The sequence below is a fragment of the Struthio camelus genome, chromosome 1, assembly GCF_040807025.1.
Source record: "Struthio camelus isolate bStrCam1 chromosome 1, bStrCam1.hap1, whole genome shotgun sequence".
NCBI classification, from domain to species: domain Eukaryota; kingdom Metazoa; phylum Chordata; class Aves; order Struthioniformes; family Struthionidae; genus Struthio; species Struthio camelus.
In genome coordinates, this window is record NC_090942.1 from 224,042,664 (window position 1) to 224,065,123 (window position 22,460).

Here is a 22,460-nt window from a genome sequence, read left to right on the forward strand (position 1 = left end):
CGGACGTCCCGGTCCTCGAGGTCCGGTTCGTGCCCCAGGGCTCGGCGGGACGCGGCCCGGACGTCCCGGTCCTCGAGGTCCGGTTCGTGCCCCAGGGCTCGGCGGGACGCGGCCCGGACGTCCCGGTCCTCGAGGTCCGGTTCGTGCCGGCAGGGCTCGGCGGGACGCGGCCCGGACGTCCCGGTCCTCGAGGTCCGGTTCGTGCCCCAGGGCTCGGCGGGACGCGGCCCGGACGTCCCGGTCCTCGAGGTCCGGTTCGTGCCCCAGGGCTCGGCGGGACGCGGCCCGGACGTCCCGGTCCTCGAGGTCCGGTTCGTGCCCCAGGGCTCGGCGGGACGCGGCCCGGACGTCCCGGTCCTCGAGGTCCGGTTCGTGCCCCAGGGCTCGGCGGGACGCGGCCCGGACGTCCCGGTCCTCGAGGTCCGGTTCGTGCCCCAGGGCTCGGCGGGACGCGGCCCGGACGTCCCGGTCCTCGAGGTCCGGTTCGTGCCCCAGGGCTCGGCGGGACGCGGCCCGGACGTCCCGGTCCTCGAGGTCCGGTTCGTGCCCCAGGGCTCGGCGGGACGCGGCCCGGACGTCCCGGTCCTCGAGGTCCGGTTCGTGCCCCAGGGCTCGGCGGGACGCGGCCCGGACGTCCCGGTCCTCGAGGTCCGGTTCGTGCCCCAGGGCTCGGCGGGACGCGGCCCGGACGTCCCGGTCCTCGAGGTCCGGTTCGTGCCCCAGGGCTCGGCGGGACGCGGCCCGGACGTCCCGGTCCTCGAGGTCCGGTTCGTGCCGGCAGGGCTCGGCGGGACGCGGCCCGGACGTCCCGGTCCTCGAGGTCCGGTTCGTGCCCCAGGGCTCGGCGGGACGCGGCCCGGACGTCCCGGTCCTCGAGGTCCGGTTCGTGCCCCAGGGCTCGGCGGGACGCGGCCCGGACGTCCCGGTCCTCGAGGTCCGGTTCGTGCCCCAGGGCTCGGCGGGACGCGGCCCGGACGTCCCGGTCCTCGAGGTCCGGTTCGTGCCCCAGGGCTCGGCGGGACGCGGCCCGGACGTCCCGGTCCTCGAGGTCCGGTTCGTGCCGGCAGGGCTCGGCGGGACGCGGCCCGGACGTCCCGGTCCTCGAGGTCCGGTTCGTGCCCCAGGGCTCGGCGGGACGCGGCCCGGACGTCCCGGTCCTCGAGGTCCGGTTCGTGCCCCAGGGCTCGGCGGGACGCGGCCCGGACGTCCCGGTCCTCGAGGTCCGGTTCGTGCCCCAGGGCTCGGCGGGACGCGGCCCGGACGTCCCGGTCCTCGAGGTCCGGTTCGTGCCCCAGGGCTCGGCGGGACGCGGCCCGGACGTCCCGGTCCTCGAGGTCCGGTTCGTGCCGGCAGGGCTCGGCGGGACGCGGCCCGGACGTCCCGGTCCTCGAGGTCCGGTTCGTGCCCCAGGGCTCGGCGGGACGCGGCCCGGACGTCCCGGTCCTCGAGGTCCGGTTCGTGCCCCAGGGCTCGGCGGGACCCGGCCCGGACGTCCCGGTCCTCGAGGTCCGGTTCGTGCCCCAGGGCTCGGCGGGACGCGGCCCGGACGTCCCGGTCCTCGAGGTCCGGTTCGTGCCCCAGGGCTCGGCGGGACGCGGCCCGGACGTCCCGGTCCTCGAGGTCCGGTTCGTGCCCCAGGGCTCGGCGGGACGCGGCCCGGACGTCCCGGTCCTCGAGGTCCGGTTCGTGCCCCAGGGCTCGGCGGGACGCGGCCCGGACGTCCCGGTCCTCGAGGTCCGGTTCGTGCCCCAGGGCTCGGCGGGACGCGGCCCGGACGTCCCGGTCCTCGAGGTCCGGTTCGTGCCCCAGGGCTCGGCGGGACGCGGCCCGGACGTCCCGGTCCTCGAGGTCCGGTTCGTGCCCCAGGGCTCGGCGGGACGCGGCCCGGACGTCCCGGTCCTCGAGGTCCGGTTCGTGCCCCAGGGCTCGGCGGGACGCGGCCCGGACGTCCCGGTCCTCGAGGTCCGGTTCGTGCCGGCAGGGCTCGGCGGGACGTGGCCCGGACGTCCCGGTCCTCGAGGTCCGGTTCGTGCCCCAGGGCTCGGCGGGACGCGGCCCGGACGTCCCGGTCCTCGAGGTCCGGTTCGTGCCGGCAGGGCTCGGCGGGACGCGGCCCGGACGTCCCGGTCCTCGAGGTCCGGTTCGTGCCCCAGGGCTCGGCGGGACGCGGCCCGGACGTCCCGGTCCTCGAGGTCCGGTTCGTGCCCCAGGGCTCGGCGGGACGCGGCCCGGACGTCCCGGTCCTCGAGGTCCGGTTCGTGCCCCAGGGCTCGGCGGGACGCGGCCCGGACGTCCCGGTCCTCGAGGTCCGGTTCGTGCCCCAGGGCTCGGCGGGACGCGGCCCGGACGTCCCGGTCCTCGAGGTCCGGTTCGTGCCCCAGGGCTCGGCGGGACGCGGCCCGGACGTCCCGGTCCTCGAGGTCCGGTTCGTGCCCCAGGGCTCGGCGGGACGCGGCCCGGACGTCCCGGTCCTCGAGGTCCGGTTCGTGGCGGCAGGGCTCGGCGGGACGCGGCCCGGACGTCCCGGTCCTCGAGGTCCGGTTCGTGCCCCAGGGCTCGGCGGGACGCGGCCCGGACGTCCCGGTCCTCGAGGTCCGGTTCGTGCCGGCAGGGCTCGGCGGGACGCGGCCCGGACGTCCCGGTCCTCGAGGTCCGGTTCGTGCCCCAGGGCTCGGCGGGACGCGGCCCGGACGTCCCGGTCCTCGAGGTCCGGTTCGTGCCCCAGGGCTCGGCGGGACGCGGCCCGGACGTCCCGGTCCTCGAGGTCCGGTTCGTGCCCCAGGGCTCGGCGGGACGCGGCCCGGACGTCCCGGTCCTCGAGGTCCGGTTCGTGGCGGCAGGGCTCGGCGGGACGCGGCCCGGGCGTCCCGGTCCTCGAGGTCCGGTTCGTGCCCCAGGGCTCGGCGGGACCCGGCCCGGACGTCCCGGTCCTCGAGGTCCGGTTCGTGCCCCAGGGCTCGGCGGGACGCGGCCCGGACGTCCCGGTCCTCGAGGTCCGGTTCGTGCCCCAGGGCTCGGCGGGACGCGGCCCGGACGTCCCGGTCCTCGAGGTCCGGTTCGTGCCCCAGGGCTCGGCGGGACGCGGCCCGGACGTCCCGGTCCTCGAGGTCCGGTTCGTGCCCCAGGGCTCGGCGGGACGCGGCCCGGACGTCCCGGTCCTCGAGGTCCGGTTCGTGCCCCAGGGCTCGGCGGGACCCGGCCCGGACGTCCCGGTCCTCGAGGTCCGGTTCGTGCCGGCAGGGCTCGGCGGGACGCGGCCCGGACGTCCCGGTCCTCGAGGCCCGGTTCGTGCCCCAGGGCTCGGCGGGACGCGGCCCGGACGTCCCGGTCCTCGAGGTCCGGTTCGTGCCCCAGGGCTCGGCGGGACCCGGCCCGGACGTCCCGGTCCTCGAGGTCCGGTTCGTGCCGGCAGGGCTCGGCGGGACACGGCCCGGACGTCCCGGTCCTCGAGGCCCGGTTCGTGCCCCAGGGCTCGGCGGGACGCGGCCCGGACGTCCCGGTCCTCGAGGTCCGGTTCGTGCCCCAGGGCTCGGCGGGACCCGGCCCGGACGTCCCGGTCCTCGAGGTCCGGTTCGTGCCCCAGGGCTCGGCGGGACGCGGCCCGGACGTCCCGGTCCTCGAGGTCCGGTTCGTGCCGGCAGGGCTCGGTGGGACGCGGCCCGGACGTCCCGGTCCTCGAGGTCCGGTTCGTGCCCCAGGGCTCGGCGGGACGCGGCCCGGACGTCCCGGTCCTCGAGGTCCGGTTCGTGGCGGCAGGGCTCGGCGGGACGCGGCCCGGACGTCCCGGTCCTCGAGGTCCGGTTCGTGCCCCAGGGCTCGGCGGGACGCGGCCCGGACGTCCCGGTCCTCGAGGTCCGGTTCGTGCCGGCAGGGCTCGGCGGGACGCGGCCCGGACGTCCCGGTCTTCGAGGTCCGGTTCGTGCCCCAGGGCTCGGCGGGACGCGGCCCGGACGTCCCGGTCCTCGAGGTCCGGTTCGTGCCCCAGGGCTCGGCGGGACGCGGCCCGGACGTCCCAGTCCTCGAGGTCCGGTTCGTGCCGGCAGGGCTCGGCGGGACGCGGCCCGGACGTCCCGGTCCTCGAGGTCCGGTTCGTGCCGGCAGGGCTCGGCGGGACGCGGCCCGGACGTCCCGGTCCTCGAGGTCCGGTTCGTGGCGGCAGGGCTCGGCGGGACGCGGCCCGGACGTCCCGGTCCTCGAGGTCCGGTTCGTGCCGGCAGGGCTCGGCGGGACGCGGCCCGGACGTCCCGGTCCTCGAGGTCCGGTTCGTGCCCCAGGGCTCGGCGGGACGCGGCCCGGACGTCCCGGTCCTCGAGGCCCGGTTCGTGCCCCAGGGCTCGGCGGGACGCGGCCCGGACGTCCCGGTCCTCGAGGTCCGGTTCGTGCCCCAGGGCTCGGCGGGACGCGGCCCGGACGTCCCGGTCCTCGAGGTTCGGTTCGTGCCCCAGGGCTCGGCGGGACCCGGCCCGGACGTCCCGGTCCTCGAGGCCCGGTTCGTGCCCCAGGGCTCGGCGGGACGCGGCCCGGACGTCCCGGTCCTCGAGGTCCGGTTCGTGCCCCAGGGCTCGGCGGGACGCGGCCCGGACGTCCCGGTCCTCGAGGTCCGGTTCGTGCCGGCAGGGCTCGGCGGGACCCGGCCCGGACGTCCCGGTCCTCGAGGTCCGGTTCGTGGCGGCAGGGCTCGGCGGGACGCGGCCCGGACGTGCCGGTCCTCGAGGTCCGGTTCGTGCCCCAGGGCTCGGCGGGACGCGGCCCGGACATCCCGGTCCTCGAGGTCCGGTTCGTGCCCCAGGGCTCGGCGGGACGCGGCCCGGACGTCCCGGTCCTCGAGGTCCGGTTCGTGCCCCAGGGCTCGGCGGGACGCGGCCCGGACGTCCCGGTCCTCGAGGTCCGGTTCGTGCCCCAGGGCTCGGCGGGACGCGGCCCGGACGTCCCGGTCCTCGAGGTCCGGTTCGTGCCGGCAGGGCTCGGCGGGACGCGGCCTGGACGTCCCGGTCCTCGAGGTCCGGTTCGTGCCCCAGGGCTCGGCGGGACGCGGCCCGGACGTCCCGGTCCTCGAGGTCCGGTTCGTGCCCCAGGGCTCGGCGGGACGCGGCCCGGACGTCCCGGTCCTCGAGGTCCGGTTCGTGCCCCAGGGCTCGGCGGGACGCGGCCCGGACGTCCCGGTCCTCGAGGTTCGGTTCGTGCCCCAGGGCTCGGCGGGACGCGGCCCGGACGTCCCGGTCCTCGAGGTCCGGTTCGTGCCCCAGGGCTCGGCGGGACGCGGCCCGGACGTCCCGGTCCTCGAGGTCCGGTTCGTGCCCCAGGGCTCGGCGGGACGCGGCCCGGACGTCCCGGTCCTCGAGGTCCGGTTCGTGGCGGCAGGGCTCGGCGGGACGCGGCCCGGACGTCCCGGTCCTCGAGGTCCGGTTCGTGCCCCAGGGCTCGGCGGGACGCGGCCCGGACGTCCCGGTCCTCGAGGCCCGGTTCGTGCCCCAGGGCTCGGCGGGACGCGGCCCGGACGTCCCGGTCCTCGAGGCCCGGTTCGTGCCCCAGGGCTCGGCGGGACGCGGCCCGGACGTCCCGGTCCTCGAGGTCCGGTTCGTGCCCCAGGGCTCGGCGGGACGCGGCCCGGACGTCCCGGTCCTCGAGGTCCGGTTCGTGCCCCAGGGCTCGGCGGGACGCGGCCCGGACGTCCCGGTCCTCGAGGTCCGGTTCGTGCCCCAGGGCTCGGCGGGACGCGGCCCGGACGTCCCGGTCCTCGAGGTCCGGTTCGTGGCGGCAGGGCTCGGCGGGACGCGGCCCGGACGTCCCGGTCCTCGAGGTCCGGTTCGTGCCCCAGGGCTCGGCGGGACGCGGCCCAGACGTCCCGGTCCTCGAGGTCCGGTTCGTGCCCCAGGGCTCGGCGGGACGCGGCCCGGACGTCCCGGTCCTCGAGGTCCGGTTCGTGCCCCAGGGCTCGGCGGGACGCGGCCCGGACGTCCCGGTCCTCGAGGTCCGGTTCGTGCCCCAGGGCTCGGCGGGACGCGGCCCGGACGTCCCGGTCCTCGAGGTCCGGTTCGTGGCGGCAGGGCTCGGCGGGACGCGGCCCGGACGTCCCGGTCCTCGAGGTCCGGTTCGTGCCCCAGGGCTCGGCGGGACGCGGCCCGGACGTCCCGGTCCTCGAGGTCCGGTTCGTGCCCCAGGGCTCGGCGGGACGCGGCCCGGACGTCCCGGTCCTCGAGGTCCGGTTCGTGCCCCAGGGCTCGACGGGACGCGGCCCGGACGTCCCGGTCCTCGAGGTCCGGTTCGTGCCGGCAGGGCTCGGCGGGACCCGGCCCGGACGTCCCGGTCCTCGAGGTCCGGTTCGTGCCCCAGGGCTCGGCGGGACGCGGCCCGGACGTCCCGGTCCTCGAGGTCCGGTTCGTGCCCCAGGGCTCGGCGGGACGCGGCCCGGACGTCCCGGTCCTCGAGGCCCGGTTCGTGCCGGCAGGGCTCGGCGGGACGCGGCCCGGACGTCCCGGTCCTCGAGGTCCGGTTCGTGCCCCAGGGCTCGGCGGGACGCGGCCCGGACGTCCCGGTCCTCGAGGCCCGGTTCGTGCCCCAGGGCTCGGCGGGACCCGGCCCGGACGTCCCGGTCCTCGAGGTCCGGTTCGTGCCCCAGGGCTCGGCGGGACGCGGCCCGGACGTCCCGGTCCTCGAGGTCCGGTTCGTGCCCCAGGGCTCGGCGGGACGCGGCCCGGACGTCCCGGTCCTCGAGGTCCGGTTCGTGCCGGCAGGGCTCGGCGGGACGCGGCCCGGACGTCCCGGTCCTCGAGGTCCGGTTCGTGCCCCAGGGCTCGGCGGGACGCGGCCCGGACGTCCCGGTCCTCGAGGCCCGGTTCGTGCCCCAGGGCTCGGCGGGACCCGGCCCGGACGTCCCGGTCCTCGAGGTCCGGTTCGTGCCCCAGGGCTCGGCGGGACGCGGCCCGGACGTCCCGGTCCTCGAGGTCCGGTTCGTGCCCCAGGGCTCGGCGGGACGCGGCCCGGACGTGCCGGTCCTCGAGGTCCGGTTCGTGCCCCAGGGCTCGGCGGGACGCGGCCCGGACGTCCCGGTCCTCGAGGTCCGGTTCGTGCCCCAGGGCTCGGCGGGACGCGGCCCGGACGTCCCGGTCCTCGAGGTCCGGTTCGTGCCCCAGGGCTCGGCGGGACGCGGCCCGGACGTCCCGGTCCTCGAGGTCCGGTTCGTGCCCCAGGGCTCGGCGGGACGCGGCCCGGACGTCCCGGTCCTCGAGGTCCGGTTCGTGCCCCAGGGCTCGGCGGGACGCGGCCCGGACGTCCCGGTCCTCGAGGTCCGGTTCGTGCCCCAGGGCTCGGCGGGACGCGGCCCGGACGTCCCGGTCCTCGAGGTCCGGTTCGTGCCGGCAGGGCTCGGCGGGACGTGGCCCGGACGTCCCGGTCCTCGAGGTCCGGTTCGTGCCCCAGGGCTCGGCGGGACGCGGCCCGGACGTCCCGGTCCTCGAGGTCCGGTTCGTGCCCCAGGGCTCGGCGGGACCCGGCCCGGACGTCCCGGTCCTCGAGGTCAGGTTCGTGCCCCAGGGCTCGGCGGAACGCGGCCCGGACGTCCCGGTCCTCGAGGTCCGGTTCGTGCCCCAGGGCTCGGCGGGACGCGGCCCGGACGTCCCGGTCCTCGAGGTCCGGTTCGTGGTGGCAGGGCTCGGCGGGACGCGGCCCGGACGTCCCGGTCCTCGAGGTCCGGTTCGTGCCCCAGGGCTCGGCGGGACGCGGCCCGGACGTCCCGGTCCTCGAGGTCCGGTTCGTGCCCCAGGGCTCGGCGGGACGCGGCCCGGACGTCCCGGTCCTCGAGGTCCGGTTCGTGGCGGCAGGGCTCGGCGGGACGCGGCCCGGACGTCCCGGTCCTCGAGGTCCGGTTCGTGCCCCAGGGCTCGGCGGGACGCGGCCCGGACGTCCCGGTCCTCGAGGTCCGGTTCGTGCCGGCAGGGCTCGGCGGGACCCAGTCCGCAGCAGGACCCCCCCGTGGTCCCCCCGCAGCAGGAGCCCCCCGTGCCCCCACACGGGCTGTGGGGCTGTGAATCTGGGGCCGTGGGGTGTGAGTGGGGCTGTGGGATGGGCGTGGGGCTGTGGGGTGTGAGTGGGGCCGTGGCTTGTGAATGGGGCCGTGGGGTGTGAATGTGGGGCCGTGGGTTGTGAGTGGGGCTGTGGGGTGTGAATGTGGTGCCGTGGGTTGTGACTGGGGCTGTGGGGCGTGTATGTTGTGCCGTGGGTTGTGAGTGGGGCTGTGGGGTGTGAATGTGGGGGTGTGAATGTGGGGTCGTGGGGTGTGAGTGGGGCTGTCGGGTGGGTGTGGGGCCGTGGGGTGTGAGTGGGGCCGTGGGGTGTGAGTGGGGCTGTGGGGTGTGAGTGGGGCCGTGGGGTGTGAATGTGGGGCCGTGGGTTGTGATTGGGGCTGTGGGTTGTGAGTGGGGCCGTGGGGTGTGAATGTGGGGCCATGGGGTGTGAGTGGGGCTGTGGGTTGTGAATGTGGGGCTGTGGGGTGTGAGTGGGGCTGTGGGGTGTGAATGTGGTGCCATGGGGTGTGAGTGGGGCTGTGGGGTGTGAATGTGGTGCCGTGGGTTGTGAGTGGGGCTGTGTGGTGTGAGTGGGGATGTGGGGTTCGAGTGGGGCTGTGGGGTGTGAATGTGGTGCCATGGGGTGTGAGTGGGGCCGTGGGGTGTGAATGTGGGGCCGTGGGTGTGAGTGGGGCTGTGGGGTGTGAATGTGGGGCCGTGGGGTGTGAGTGGGGCTGTGGGGTGTGAGTGGGGCTGTGGGGTGTGAATGTGGGGCCGTGGGTTGTGACTGGGGCCGTGGGGTGTGAATGTGGGGCCGTGGGGTGTGAATGTGGGGCTGTGGGGTGTGAATGTGATGCCGTGGGTTGTGAGTGGGGCTGTGGGTTGTGAGTGGGGCTGTGGGGTGTGAATGTGGGGCCGTGGGGTGTGAGTGGGGCTGTGGGGTGTGAATGAGGGGCTGTGGGGTGTGAATGTGGGGGCGTGGGTTGTGAGTGGGGCTGTGGGTTGTGAGTGGGGCTGTGGGGTGTGAGTGGGGCCGTGGGGTGTGAGTGGGGCTGTGGGGTGTGAATGAGGGGCTGTGGGGTGTGAATGTGGGGCCGTGGGGTGTGAATGTGGTGCCGTGCGTTGTGAGTGGGGCTGTGGGTGGTGAATGGGGCCGTGGGGTGTGAGTGGGGCCGTGGGGTGTGAACCTGGGGGCGTGGGGTGTGAGTGGGGCCGTGGGGTGGGCGTGGGCCCGGGCTGGTCTCCCCCCCCAGCAGCTCCCCCTCCCCTGCACTGTCCCCTGCTGCCCCCGTCCCGCCCTGGGGCCGCTGCCAGCGCCTTCTGCGCCCCCCCGCGTCCCCCTGCGCCGTGGGTCCCCGCGCCCCCTCCATGTCCCCCCGCACCCTGGGTCCCCGCACCCCCTCCGTGTCCCCCCGCGTCCCCCAACACCCTGGGTCCCTGCATCCCCTCCGTGTCCCCCCACGTCCCCCCACACCCTGGGTCCCTGCATCCCCTCCATGTCCCCCCACGTCCCCCCACACCCTGGGTCCCTGCATCCCCTCCGTGTCCCCCCACGTCGCCCCACACCCTGGGTCCCTGCATCCCCTCCGTGTCCCCCCACGTCCCCCCACACCCTGGGTCCCTGCATCCCCTCCATGTCCCCCCGCGTCCCCCCGTGCCGTGGGTTCCCACGCCCCCCCGTGCCCCCCCACGCTCCCTCTGCATCCCCCCGCGCCATGGTTCCCTGTGCTTCCGCTGTGTCCCCCTGCGCCCCCTCCATGTCCCCCCACGCATCCTCTGCGTCCCTGCGCCCCATCCACCTCCCCGCACGCTGTGGGTCTCTGTGCACCATGGGTCCCAGTGCACCGTGGGTCCCCATGTGCCGTGGGTCCCCGTGCGCCATGGGACCCCTGTGCACTGTGGCTCCCTGCACACTGTGGGTCCCCACGTGCCGTGGGTCCCCATGTGCTCCGTGGGTCCCCACACCCTGTGGCTCCCTGCACGCCATGTGTCCCTGTGCGCTGTGGGTCCCAGTGCACCGTGGGTCCCCGTGCGCCGTGGGTCCCCATGTACCGTAGGTCCCTGTGCACTGTGGGTCCCCGCGCACCATGGGCGCCCACACACCATAGGTCCCCGTGCGCCGTGGGTCCCCACACACCGTGGGTCCCTGCATGCCATGGGTCCCCATGCACCATGGGTCCCTGTGTGCTGTGGGTCCCCACGCACCGTGGGTCCCTGCGCGCCGTGGGTCCCTGTGTGCCATGGGTCCCCGTGTGCTGTGGGTCCCTGTGCGCCGTGGGTCCCCGTGTGCTGTGGGTCCCTGTGTGCCGTGGGTCCCTGCACGCTGTGGCTCCCTGCGCGCTGTGGGTCCCTGTGCGCTGTGGGTCCCTGTGTGCCGTGGGTCCCCGTGCACTGTGGGTCCCTGCGCACCGTGGCTCCCTGTGCGCCGTGGGTCCCCGTGCGCCGTGGGTCCCCGTGCACCATGGGTCCCTGTGCGCTGTGGGTCCCTGTGCACTGTGGGTCCCCGTGCGCTGTGGGTCCCTGTGCGCCGTGGGTCCCTGTGCGTCGTGGGTCCCCGTGCGCTGTGGGTTCCTGTGCGCCGTGGGTCCCTGTGCGCCGTGGGTCCCTGTGTGCTGTGGGTCCCTGTGCACTGTGGGTCCCTGTGCGCCGTGGGTCCCCGTGCACTGTAGGTCCCCATGTGCCGTGGGTCCCTGTGTGCTGTGGGTCCCTGCACCCTGTGGCTCCCTGCACGCCGTGGGTCCCCATGTGCCGTGGGTCCCCACACACCGTAGGTCCCTGTGCACCGTGGCTCCCCGTGCACCGTGGCTCCCCAGGCGCTGTGGGTCCCCGTGCACCATGGCTCCCTGCGCACCGTGGGTCCCCAGGCGCCGTGGGTCCCCGTGCACCGTGGCTCCCCAGGTGCCGTGGGTCCCTGTGCACCGTGGCTCCCTGCGCACCGTGGGTCCCCGTGCACCGTGGGTCCCCGTGCACCATGGCTCCCCGCACACTGTGGGTCCCCGTGCACCGTGGCTCCCCGCGCACCGTGGGTCCCCGTGCACCGTGGCTCCCCAGGCGCCGTGGGTCCCCGTGCACCATGGCTCCCCGTGCACCGTGACTCCCCGCGCACCGTGGGTCCCGGCACCACCCCGCTCCCACCCACCCAGCCGTCACCCGTCCCGCCAGCCGGGCAGCCGAGGGAGCAGCAGCCTTTATTGGGCGTCGCGCGGGGCCGGGGGGCGGCCGGGGGCAGCGCGCCGCGGTCCTGCCCGGCGCCCGCCGCGCCGTGGGTCAGCGGGCGGCCAGCAGGGCCAGCAGGGCGGCGGCGGCGGCGGGGGGCACCGGGGTGGCGGCGGCGGCGGCGGCGGCGCGGGCGTAGTACTCGGCCACGGCGGCGTTGGGGTTGGGCCCGGCGGCGTCGAACCACATCTGGATGCAGCGGCCGCTGCCGCGGGCCAGCGCGGTGTAGCGGTACGAGCCCGACCACACCTTCTCGCAGAGGGCGGCCGGCGTGCCGAAGACCCGCGGGAACTTCTGGCAGGCGGCGCCGCGGGGGCAAAGGTTGGTGCCTGCGGGGCGCGGGGCAGGCGGCGGCGCTGAGCCGGGGGGGGACTGCCACCGCCGCCGCCGCCGCCCGCCCCGCGCCCTCACCCGTGCTCCAGTTCCAGCCCTTGTGCCAGTCCTCCTTGCAGGTGGCGGCGTCGCGGCAGTCCTCCCACCACTGCTCGCAGTCCTCCCGGCACAGCGGCACGCCCCGCACCCGCTCCTTGCGCCAGCTGGTGTCCGCCTGCGGTGCACCGTGCCCGCAGCGGCGCCCCGGGGTGCCCAGCGCCGCCGCCCCCCCCCTGCACTCTTGCAACGTGCCACCCCTGCGCCGTGCACGGCCCCGTGCCAGGTCCCGTGGGCCACCCGGGCTGGGGGGTGTGGGGTGGGTGCTGCGGTGGCTCCCGGTGCACCCTGCCACCCCGGGGTGCCCACTGCCACCCCCCCCTGCACCCTTGCAACGTGCCACCCCTGCGCCGTGCACGGCCCCGTGCCAGATCCCGTGGGCCACCCGGGCTGGGGGGTGTGGGGTGGGTGCTGCGGTGGCTCCCGGTGCACCCTGCCACCCCGGGGTGCCCAGCGCCGCCCCCCCCCTGCACTCTTGCAACATGTCACCCCTGCGCAGTGCACGGCCCCGTGCCAGGTCCCATGGGCCACCCGTGCCGGGGGGTGTGGGGTGGGTGCTGCGGTGGCTCCCGGTGCACCCTGCCACCCCGGGGTGCCCACTGCCACCCCCCCCTGCACCCTTGCAACGTGCCACCCCTGCGCCGTGCACGGCCCCGTGCCAGGTCCCGTGGGCCACCCGGGCTGGGGGGTTGTGGGGTGGGTGCTGCGGTGGCTCCCAGCATGTTGTGCCCACAGGAGCCACCCCTGGGTGCTCAGTGCCACCCCCCCCGCACCCTTGCAACGTGCCACCCCTGCACCGTGCACAGCCCCGTGCCAGGTCCCGTGGGCCACCCGGGCTGGGGGGTGTGGGGTGGGTGCTGCGGTGGCTCCCGGTGCACCCTGCCACCCCGGGGTGCCCAGCGCCACCTCCACCCCCTGCACTCTTGCAACATGTCACCCCTGCGCAGTGCACGGCCCCGTGCCAGGTCCCGTGGGCCACCCGTGCCGGGGGGGTGTGGGGTGGGTGCTGCGGTGGCTCCCGGTGCACCCTGCCACCCCGGGGTGCCCACTGCCACCCCCCCCGCACCCTTGCAATGTGCCACCCCTGCGCCGTGCATGGCCCCATGCCAGGTCCCATGGGCCACCCATGCCGGGGGGGTGTGGGGTGGGTGCTGCGGTGGCTCCCGGTGCACCCTGCCACCCCGGGGTGCCCAGCGCCACCTCCACCCCCTGCACTCTTGCAACATGTCACCCCTGCGTCGTGCACGGCCCCGTGCCAGGTCCCGTGGGCCACCCGGGCTGGGGGGTGTGGGGTGGGTGCTGCGGTGGCACCCGGTGCACCCTGCCACCCCGGGGTGCCCACTGCCACCCCCCCCTGCACCCTTGCAACGTGCCACCCCTGCGCCGTGCACGGCCCCGTGCCAGGTCCCGTGGGCCACCCGGGCTGGGGGGTGTGGGGTGGGTGCTGCGGTGGCTCCCGGTGCACCCTGCCACCCCGGGGTGCCCACTGCCACCCCCCCCGCACCCTTGCAACGTGCCACCCCTGCGCCGTGCACGGCCCCGTGCCAGGTCCCGTGGGCCACCCGGGCTGGGGGGTGTGGGGTGGGTGCTGCGGTGGCTCCCGGTGCACCCTGCCACCCCGGGGTGCCCACTGCCACCCCCCCCTGCACCCTTGCAACGTGCCACCCCTGCACCGTGCATGGCCCCGTGCCAGGTCCCGTGGGCCACCCATGCCGGGGGGGTGTGGGGTGGGTGCTGCGGTGGCACCCGGTGCACCCTGCCACCCCGGGGTGCCCAGCGCCACCTCCACCCCCTGCACTCTTGCAACATGTCACCCCTGCGCAGTGCACGGCCCCGTGCCAGGTCCCGTGGGCCACCCGCGCCGGGGGGGTGTGGGGTGGGTGCTGCGGTGGCTCCCAGCATGCTGTGCCCACAGGAGCCACCCCGGGGCGCCCAGGGCCACCTCCCCCCACCCCCCTGCCCCCTCGCCGCGCTGCAGCGCCGGGCGCGTCAGCCCCGCACCACGTGGGCACCTCACCCCCGTGCCAGGCGCCGCGGGCCACCGGTGCCAGCAGCGGCACCGTGCCCACCGGCGGGGGGCGGGGGGGGGGGCGCCCACCCTACCTGGTCGATCCAGGGCCCCAGGTTGGGCGAACACTCGTAGAGACAGGCGTCCTGCACGAAGTGGCGCTTGCAGCGGGCCGGCATGGCGCCGCAGTGGTCCCAGTTGAAGTTGTAGAGGGGCGAGCGGTCCTGGTGGGCGGCCGCGCTGGTGTTGGCCGTGCAGCAGGCGTTGTCCCGCCAGGGCGCGCACTGCCGGAGCGGGGTGGGGGGGGACAGGCGGTGGGTGCGGGGGTCTCACCACCGCGGCGGTGACCCCCGGGCGCCCCTCGCCCCCCACCTGCCCGTAGAGCTGCCCCTCGGGGCCGGGCTCCGTCTTGTGGTGCTTGGCGTCCATGCACACGTTGAGCGGCAGCGCGCGGCCGGCCGCCGGCACCGCCACCGCCGCCACCACCGGCACCGGCAGCAGCAGCAGCAGCAGCAGCGGCAGCAGCGGCAGCAGCAGCAGCAGCAGCAGCAGGTCCCGCGCAGCAGCCATCTCCCTGCGCAGCAGCGCCGGCCCCCGCTGCCCACAACAGCCGGAGGGAGCGCGCACAGCCGGACGGGGCCGAGGCGCGCACAGCCGGCCCGTGGACCGGTGCCCGGGGTGGCGGCGGTGGTGCGCGCACAACCGCCCCGGCTCGACTCAAAGGTCAGCGGGCGCCCAGGGCTCAGCGCACCCCCCCCCCGCCCCGTCCCGTCCCACGGGATATCCCCCGTGGGTCACCCACACGCACACCCACACACCCATGGGGGAACAATCCCCCGTGGGGCACCCAGCCAGGCACCCACCCACCCCGTGGGTCACCGACAGCCACAAGCACACCTGGGGGGAACGATCCCCCGTGGGGCACCCACACCCACCCGTGGCAAGGCACCCCGTGGGTCACTGACACACACCCACACACACATGGGGGAGCGATCCCCCCTGGGGCACCCACACCCACCCGTGGCAAGGCACCCCGTGGGTCACTGACACACACCCACACACACATGGGGGAGCGATCCCCCCCGGGGCACCCACACCCACCCGCGGCCAGGTCCCCCGTGGGTCACCCAGCCAGGCACCCACCCACACCCGGGGCCAGGTCCCCCGTGGGTCACCAACACCCACCCCCAGGGTTCAGATCCTCGTGGGTCACCCACCTGCACACCCACGCGCACACACAGACACACACATGGGGGGACAGATACCCTGTGGATCACCCACGCACCCACCCCCCCCCCACACACGGGGGAGGTCCCCCGTGGGGCACCCATACCCACACAGACACACACACACCCAGGGTTCAGTTCCTCCATGGGGCTCCCACACCCACCCAGAGGCAGATCCCCCGTGGGTCACCCACCCAGGCACCCATCCACACCCAGGGTTCAGATCCCCCGTGAGTCACCCACCCCATCTGCAGACACACACCCGGGGTAGATCCCTCCTGGGTCACCACAGCCACACCCCCCACAGGACTGTGGAGCAGATCTCCCGTGGGTCATCCACAGCCACACCCACACGGTGGGAGCTTCTCCATGGGCCATGCAGCCATCCGTACCCACACCCACCCAAACCCAGGGGCAGATCCCTGGTGGGTCACCCACACCCATGCCCAAACACACACCTAGGGGCATGTCTCCCGTGGGTCACCCACCCCCACACCTGCACATACCCGGGGCAGATCGTCCGTGGGTCACACCCACCCACCCCCACACCTGAGGGGCTGCTCCCCCGTGGGTTACCCACACCCATACATCCACCCACAACCATCCGGGGGCAGGTCCCTTGTGGGTCACCCATCCACACCCACACCCACCCACACCCAAATCCACAAACACCCGTGGAGCTGGTTCCCAGTGGGTCACCCAGAGCCACACATCCCCCACACTCATACGTGGGCAGATCCTCGTGGGTCACCAACTCCCACCCAGGGGCAGATACAACGTGGGTCACCCACCCACCTACAACACCCCACACCTGTGGGGCTGTGGGTCACCCACCCATACACCCACAAACACCTCCCCACGTGCACACCCGTGGGCCAGATCCTCCATGGGTCACCCACCCACAAACACTTCCCCTACACCCACAAACACTTCCCCTACACACCCGTGGGGTTGATCCCCATGGGTCACCCACCCACCCACATAACCCCACAGAAACCCACTCCCACTCAGGTGCAGATCCCCAATAGGCCACCCACGCACAAGCACACACCCACGCACAAAAACAAACCCACAAGAGATAGATCCCCTTGGGTCACACACCCACCCACAAACCCCCACAGACACCTGCCCTACCCAGGGACAGATCCCCAGTGGGTCATCCAGCCACCCACAAACACCCACTCCCACCCCAGCGCACATCCCCGTGGGGCCACACACCCACACCCACCAAACCCCACGCCCACCCACACCCACCCGGGGGCAGATCTCCAGTGGGTCACACTCCAACCCACCCACAAGCCCCCACAGACACCCATTCCCACCCGGGGGCAGATCCGCAATGCATCACACACCCACCCACGCACACACACGAACACCCGAGGGGCAGATCCCCAGTGGGTCACACACGCACCCACCACCCCCCACAGACACCCACTCCCCCTCGGGGCAGATCACTCGTGGGTCACACACCCACCCACCCACAAACCCCCACAGACGCCCACTCCCACCCGGGGCCGACCCCCGTGGGTCACGCACCCACCCAGCCCCCCCGGGTGGCAAAACCACCATCAGTCGGTGACGCGCTGGCCCCGCCCCTCGCCCCTCAGGCCCCGCCCCTCGCTCACCCCCCCCCTCCCCGCGGGCGTGACGTCGCCGGCGTTCCGTCCGTGGGCGCGGGCCCGCGGGCTCCTCCGCGCATGCGCCGTGCGCGCGCGCCCGCCGCAGCGCCGCCCCGCCCCTTCCGGCGCGTCGGGCTCCGGCTCCGGGTCGGCGCCGCTCCCCGCCGCGCGGGGGTTCCGCCGCCGCCGCCGCTGCCGCAGCATGTCCACGCTGTTCCCGTCGCTGCTGCCGCGCGTCACCGAGGCGCTGTGGTTCAACCTGGACCGGCCCTGCGTGGACGAGACCGAGCTGCAGCAGCAGGAGCAGCAGCACCAGGCCTGGGTGCGCCGCGCCGCGCCGCGCCTCCGCCCCGCACGGCGGGGTGCCGGGGCCTGGTCCGCGGGGGACCGGCGGCGGGGGGGGTCTGGGGACAGGGGTGGCGGGGGGGTCCTGGGGACGGGGGTGGCGGGGGGTGGGGGGTCGTGGGGACGGGGGTCGAGGGGACAGGGGTGGCGGGGGGTGGGGGGTCCTGGGGACGGGGGTCCTGGGGACAGGGGTCGTGGGGACAGGGGTCGTGGGGAGAGGGGTGGCGGGGGGTGGGGGGTCGTGGGGACGGGGGTCGTGGGGACAGGGGTGGCAGGGGGTCGTGGGCACAGGGGTGGCAGGGGGACGGGGGGTCCTGGGAATGGGGGTCGTGGGGACAGGGGTTGTGGGGACAGGGGTGGCGGGGGGTGGAGGGTCCTGGGGATGGGGGTCGTGGGCACAGGGGTGGCAGGGGGACGGGGGGTCCTGGGAATGGGGGTCGTGGGGATGGGGGTCGTGGGGACAGGGGTGATGGGGGTCGTGGGGATGGGGGTCGTGGGGACAGGGGTGCCGGGGGTCGTGGAGATGGGGGTCGTGGGGATGGGGGTCGTGGGGACAGGGGTGATGGGGGTCGTGGGGATGGGGGTCGTGGGGACAGGGGTGCCGGGGGTCGTGGAGATGGGGGTCGTGGGGATGGGGGTCGTGGGGACAGGGGTGATGGGGTCCTGGGGATGGGAGTCGTGGGGACAGGGGTGGCGGGGGGTCATGGGGACAAGGGTCATGGGGACAGGGGGGACAGGGGGATGGGGGTGGCTGGGGGCCGTGGGGACAGGAGTGACGGGGGTCCTGGGGATGGGGGTCGTGGGGACAGGGGTGGCAGGTGGTCGTGGACACAGGGGTCATGGGGACAGGGGGGTCAGGGGGATGGGGGTGGCTGGGGGCCATGGGGACAGGGGTGAGAGGGGTCGTGGGGACAGGGGTGGCAGGGGGTGGTGGGCACAGGGGTGGCGGGGTCGTGGGCACAGGGGTCATGGGGACAGGGGTGACAGAGGGATGGGGGTGGCTGGGGGCCGTGGGGACAGGAGTGACGGGGGTCCTGGGGATGGGGGTCGCGGGGACAGGGGTGGCAGGTGGTCGTGGACACAGGGGTCAGGGGGACAGGGAGGTCAGGGGGATGGGGGTGGCTGGGGGCCATGGGGACAGGGGTGAGGGGGGTGGTGGGCACAGGGGTGGCGGGGTCATGGGCACAGGGGTCATGGGGACAGGGGTGACAGAGGGATGGGGGTGGCAGGGAGCGGTGGGGACGAGGGTCATGGGGACAGGGCTGACGGGGGGGTCATGAGAACAGGAGTGGCAGGGGGTGGTGGGGACGGGAGTCGTGGGGACGGGGCAGACAGGAGGGTCATGGGGACGGGGGTGGCAGGGAGTGATGGGGATGAGGGTCGTGGGGACAGGGCTGACGGGGGTTGTGGGACCGAGGGTTGTGGGGATGGGGCTGGCAGGGCGTTGTGGGGATGGGAGTTGTGGGGACAGCATTGGCAGGGGGTCGTGGGGACGGGGCTGGTGGGGGTCGGGGGTAACACGGGGTCGTGGGGGCGGGAGTGGTAGGAGGTCTTGGGGACAGGGGTTGTGGGGGTGGGACTGACAGGGTTCCTGGGGATGGGGGTCATGGGCATGGCGGTCGTGGGGATGGGGCTGACAGGGGGGTTGTGGGAACGGGGGTCGTGGGGTTGGGGGTCACGGTGACAGGGCTGACAGTGGGGCTTGTGGGGACGGGGGTCATGGGGACCGGGTCGGCAGGGAGTTGTGGGGATGGGAGTTGTGGGGATGGCAGTCGTGGGGAGAGCGCTGATGGGGTCAGAGGGACGGCGGTGGTAGGAGGTCGTGGGGACGGGGGTCATGGGGATGGAGCTGATAGTTGGGTTGTGGGGACGGGGCTGACAGGGTGCTGGGGACAGGGGTCATGGGGACGGGGCTGATGGGGCGTCATGGGAACGAGGGTTGTGGAGACGGGCCTGGCAGGGGGTCGTGGGGACGGGGGTCGTGGGGACCAGGGTGGCAGGGGATTGTGGAAATGAGAGTTGTGGGGACGGGGCTGGCAGGGGGTCATGGAGACGGGGGTGATAGTTGGGTTGTGGGGATGGGGCTGACAGGGGGTCCTGGGGATGGGGCCGGTGGGGGATCCCTGAGGACAAAGTGACTCTGGGTGTGGGGGTCCTGGGGACAGGGCCAACAGGGGCTTCCCGGGATGGGGTCCCTGGGGATGGGGGTCCTGTGGACGGGGCTGGCGGGGGCTCCTGGGGATGGGGGTCCCGTGGACAGGGGTCCCAAGGATGGGGGCGACAGGAGGTCCCCGTGGACGGGGCTGCTGGGGCTGGGTGAGCAGAGCGCAGGGCAGAGACCTGCGGCGCGGGGCTGGCTGATGGGGGCGCAGGGGTCCCACCGCGGGCCGGCGACGTGGCTCCGGGCCCGGCCCCCCCGGGGTCTCCCGCGGTTGGGGCCCTGCCCCGCTGCGGGCTCTCACCAACGCCCCGGTCGCTGCCTCTGTCCCAGGACCGCGCTGGGGTCCCGGGCGCCCGGCGGGATCCCCAGCCCTGCAGCGCCGGGGCAGGATCGGGTCCGCGGTCGGCTCCTCCGAGCGCTTTCCACGTGCTTCTGCCCTGGCGCCGCGGCTGCGCCGCCGGCCCCCCCTCGCCCCGGCGCCCGGGCAGGGCCCAGCGAGCCGCTCGTCCCGTGGCCCAGCCCTCTGGGCGCAATTACGCCGCTGCCCTTCGTGGTTCGCAGCTCTCCCGTTACGTGTGTCGGCAGCTCAAAAAGGTGTTGCTGAAGCACGGGGCCCCCTCCCCGCCCCGACAGCCGTGAATTAGGGAAAGGTGCCCCGGAGAAGGACTTCTCACTGTGGTCAGCGGCAGGTGTACGCTGTGGGCGGCGTTCGGGTGTCGCAGCCTTTGCCCCTCGGCGAGTCTGACCAGAGCCAATGTGCTTAAAATTAAAAACCTGAATCTCAGTGATTAAATCACTTAAGTTAAATCAATGATTTAGCAAAAAGAAAAAAAAAAAAAAAAGAGCAAGCACCTGGGGAAAGAAGTTGAGGCCTCTCTGGGCTTGAGGTGCCAGACTGTGTTAATTGAGCAGTAATTATGTGCTGTGGCTGCGCGAGGGAGAGCCGCCGAAGGGAGGCGCCTGGGGAGAAAGCAGTTCTAAGGAAAAGCGTGGGGTTTTTGGGCACGAGCGCCTTGCTGTGCTGGTTCGCGAGGGCAGGCCCTCTGGCCGTCGTCCGCGGGACGAGGCGGGGGGACGGCGCGGCCTCGCGTGTTTTGTGTCCGCGGTAGCTAGCGACGAGCGCTCGCGGGCGGTGCGAGAGCGGGGCCGGGGCCGGGCGATGCTCGGGGACTTCCCCGGCCAGCGGCTGCATCCGTGTCTCCTGCGCGGTATCCCTAAGCGACCTTGTTTTCTGCGACTTTATCTGATTGCTCTCTGACCCCGCTAATCCTCTTGGCCTCGGTGACTTCCCGCAGCGTTGGTTTCTCACGTGCAACGTACGTTTCCTCTGATTTCTTTTGAAGCTGGCGGGTGGCATCCGCGGATGGTCCTTAGTTCTCACGCGACAGGATAACAGCGGATGATCGCTGCCGATCGCCCTTTCTCTGTCCCCCGTGACTCTGCAGAGCTCTCGCCTTCCCCCTCGCTCCCCTCTTAGCTGAACAGGTCTAGCGTGCGCGATCTCCCCTGCGCGCGGCGGCCCCGCGCTTGTCACCCTGCTCTGCGCGCTCCTAGTCTGGGATGCTGGTAGGCGGGAAGGGCAGATGCTGGAGAAGGCAACTTCTCCAACGCGAAACTTCCCCAGCGGCTGCGAGCCAGAAGTAGCTGCACTTCGGCCGTGCCCGGAGCAACCTTTACGTCTGCAGCCGGCTGGCGACTGAACTTGCTGGGATCCAACTGGAGCAAGTTATTTAGGGAGCGGCCGGGTGCTCGGGTGCTTCCTCCAGCTCGCCTGGGCCCTCTCGTAACCCGGGCGCCCGGGGTGATGTTCAGGGAGGCACCTGAGCTGACTTGGCTGGAAAGCCGGTTGCTTTGCAGGGAGCCGCGCTGGGACGCTGCGCGGCTGGTTACGTGCTGAGCTGCCTCTCCCTCTGCCCCCAGCTCCAGAGCATCGCGGAGAAGGACAACAATTTGGTGCCCATAGGCAAGCCTGCGTCTGAGGTGGGTCCGCGGCGCTGCGGGGGGAGGCAGGGCCTGGCGGGTGTGCTGGCGGGACTGCGTCGGGTCTGTGCCCCCCTTGTGCCTTCCCCAACCCCCCCAAACTTCCTTGTGCGGACCGGCAGCCCTGCCGAGAGCTGCCGCGATGGGGCAGGCGGATGATCTGGCTTTGGGAGCGTGAAGCAGCTCTTGGGGTGATGCCAGGGACGCGCGGCCGAGGACTCCGCTGCCCCGAGCGAGGCAGGGGACCGCGCGAGCCGCCGGCCGGGGGTGCCTGGTCCCCCTGAAAGGCGGCAGGGTGGGCGCTGGGGACCCCCCCCCTTCCAGGCAGGCAAGGCAGCACCCCGGCGGGCTGCCCGCGCTCCTCAGGGCTGGGTCCGAGCTGGGACAAGGTGCCTGCAGCACCGAGGAGGGGGCGAGGAGGTGGGGTTGAAACCGGAGGCGTTGTGGAGCTCCGCCTGACGCCGGCAAACGCTGGACTGCGGCGTAAAGCCGGTGTGAGGGGCGGACGGGCTGGCGGGGGCGAGGGCTGGGTGCTGGAGCGGCGCTGCGGACGCTGACTGCTGCGGCCTCTCGCCACGCCTGCAGCACTACGACGAGGAGGAGGAGGAGGACGACGAGGATGACGAAGACAGCGAGGAGGACTCTGAGGACGACGAGGACATGCAGGATATGGACGAGATGAATGATTATAACGAGTCTCCTGATGACGGGGAGATCAATGAGGTAAATGGCACGTCTGGGAGCGCTGGCCTGAGTCCCCAGGCCGCTGAAACCAGAAGGGGTCGGCTTGGAGGCTCTGCTGCCGTGGGGTTGGTGCTCTCCGGTCTCTCTCTCCTGGTCTAGTCCCCAATGCCGGGCTTGTCCCTGGAGGAGGAGGGCCAGAGGCCCCAGAGACGGCGCTTGCCCGAGGCTGTACAGCAGCCGAGCACGGGAGCTGTGAGACTAAACCCTGGGGATCTGCCTGCTGTCTCGGCCGGGTGCCCCTGCCTTTGGGAGGAGGGGAAGGGGTCTTCTGTTGGGAACAGACTGCCCAGGGCTCAGGAGCTATCTCAGATGTTTCCTCTTTTCCCAGGTGGACATGGAAGGGGCAGAGCAGGATCAAGACCAGTGGATGATCTGATCCTGCCGCATCCCGACCAAGCCAGAGGCCGGGAAGTCGGAGGAGGCGGGACGGATGTCCTGCCTGAGCAGCTGGCCCTGGGCCAGGCTCTGGGGTCCTGGAGGACCCTGGGGTATGGTTTACTGACGCTTCCCCTTCTGCTGCCGCGTCTCGTTGCCTCTCTGAGGGCTGCGTGGAACAGACAGACTCGGCACGAAGGTGCCCGCTGGGGCCGGAGCGATGCTTCGGCTCCTGCTCCGGGCGCTGAGACGACGCTGGTTAACGCACAGCTCTGCCCAGGGCAGCCGAGGGGCAGAGCGATCACGTGAATGTTGCATCTTTTCTAATAAATACATCTTTTTTTTTTTTTTTTT

At 73.7% G+C, this 22,460-nt stretch overlaps 2 protein-coding genes across 3 annotated transcripts; one reads left to right on the forward strand and one right to left on the reverse strand.

Annotated features, from left to right (window-relative positions):
• Nucleotides 1–11,255: 11,255 nt before the first annotated feature.
• On the reverse strand, nucleotides 11,256–14,358 carry LOC138065678 (folate receptor gamma-like). The gene is made up of 4 exons (XM_068930879.1): nucleotides 14,029–14,358; nucleotides 13,752–13,940; nucleotides 11,631–11,766; nucleotides 11,256–11,548 (listed from the first exon to the last, which is right to left on the reverse strand). Exons 1-4 carry the CDS (start codon nucleotides 14,224–14,226, stop codon nucleotides 11,271–11,273), a joined length of 801 nt encoding a protein of 266 aa, XP_068786980.1. The 5' UTR covers nucleotides 14,227–14,358; the 3' UTR covers nucleotides 11,256–11,270.
• Nucleotides 14,359–16,596: 2,238 nt separating this feature from the next.
• On the forward strand, nucleotides 16,597–22,450 carry ANAPC15 (anaphase promoting complex subunit 15). Of its 2 annotated transcripts, none has more exons than XM_068930883.1 (4): nucleotides 16,597–16,823; nucleotides 20,928–20,987; nucleotides 21,573–21,710; nucleotides 22,060–22,450. In XM_068930883.1, the coding sequence occupies exons 1-4, from the start codon at nucleotides 16,704–16,706 to the stop codon at nucleotides 22,105–22,107; spliced, it is 366 nt and encodes a 121-aa protein (XP_068786984.1). In that variant the 5' UTR covers nucleotides 16,597–16,703; the 3' UTR covers nucleotides 22,108–22,450. The 2 variants fall into 2 exon arrangements, with proteins under 2 accessions (XP_068786984.1, XP_068786983.1); XM_068930882.1 differs by having other exon boundaries at nucleotides 16,630–16,823; nucleotides 20,865–20,987.
• The last annotated feature ends 10 nt before the right edge of the window (nucleotides 22,451–22,460 follow it).

Coding starts and splice junctions, on each gene's coding strand:
- ANAPC15 (XM_068930882.1), top strand. CDS start 16,704: ATGTCCACGCTGTTCCCGTCGCTGCTGCCGCGCGTCACCGAGGCGCTG. Junction 16,824..20,864: donor AGCAGCAGCACCAGGCCTGG/GTGCGCCGCGCC, acceptor GTTGCTTTGCAG/GGAGCCGCGCTGGGACGCTG. Junction 21,711..22,059: donor ATGACGGGGAGATCAATGAG/GTAAATGGCACG, acceptor CTCTTTTCCCAG/GTGGACATGGAAGGGGCAGA.
- LOC138065678 (XM_068930879.1), bottom strand. CDS start 14,226: ATGGCTGCTGCGCGGGACCTGCTGCTGCTGCTGCTGCTGCTGCCGCTG. Junction 13,941..14,028: donor AGGGGCAGCTCTACGGGCAG/GTGGGGGGCGAG, acceptor CCGCTCCGGCAG/TGCGCGCCCTGGCGGGACAA. Junction 11,767..13,751: donor TGGGGCCCTGGATCGACCAG/GTAGGGTGGGCG, acceptor GGTGCACCGCAG/GCGGACACCAGCTGGCGCAA.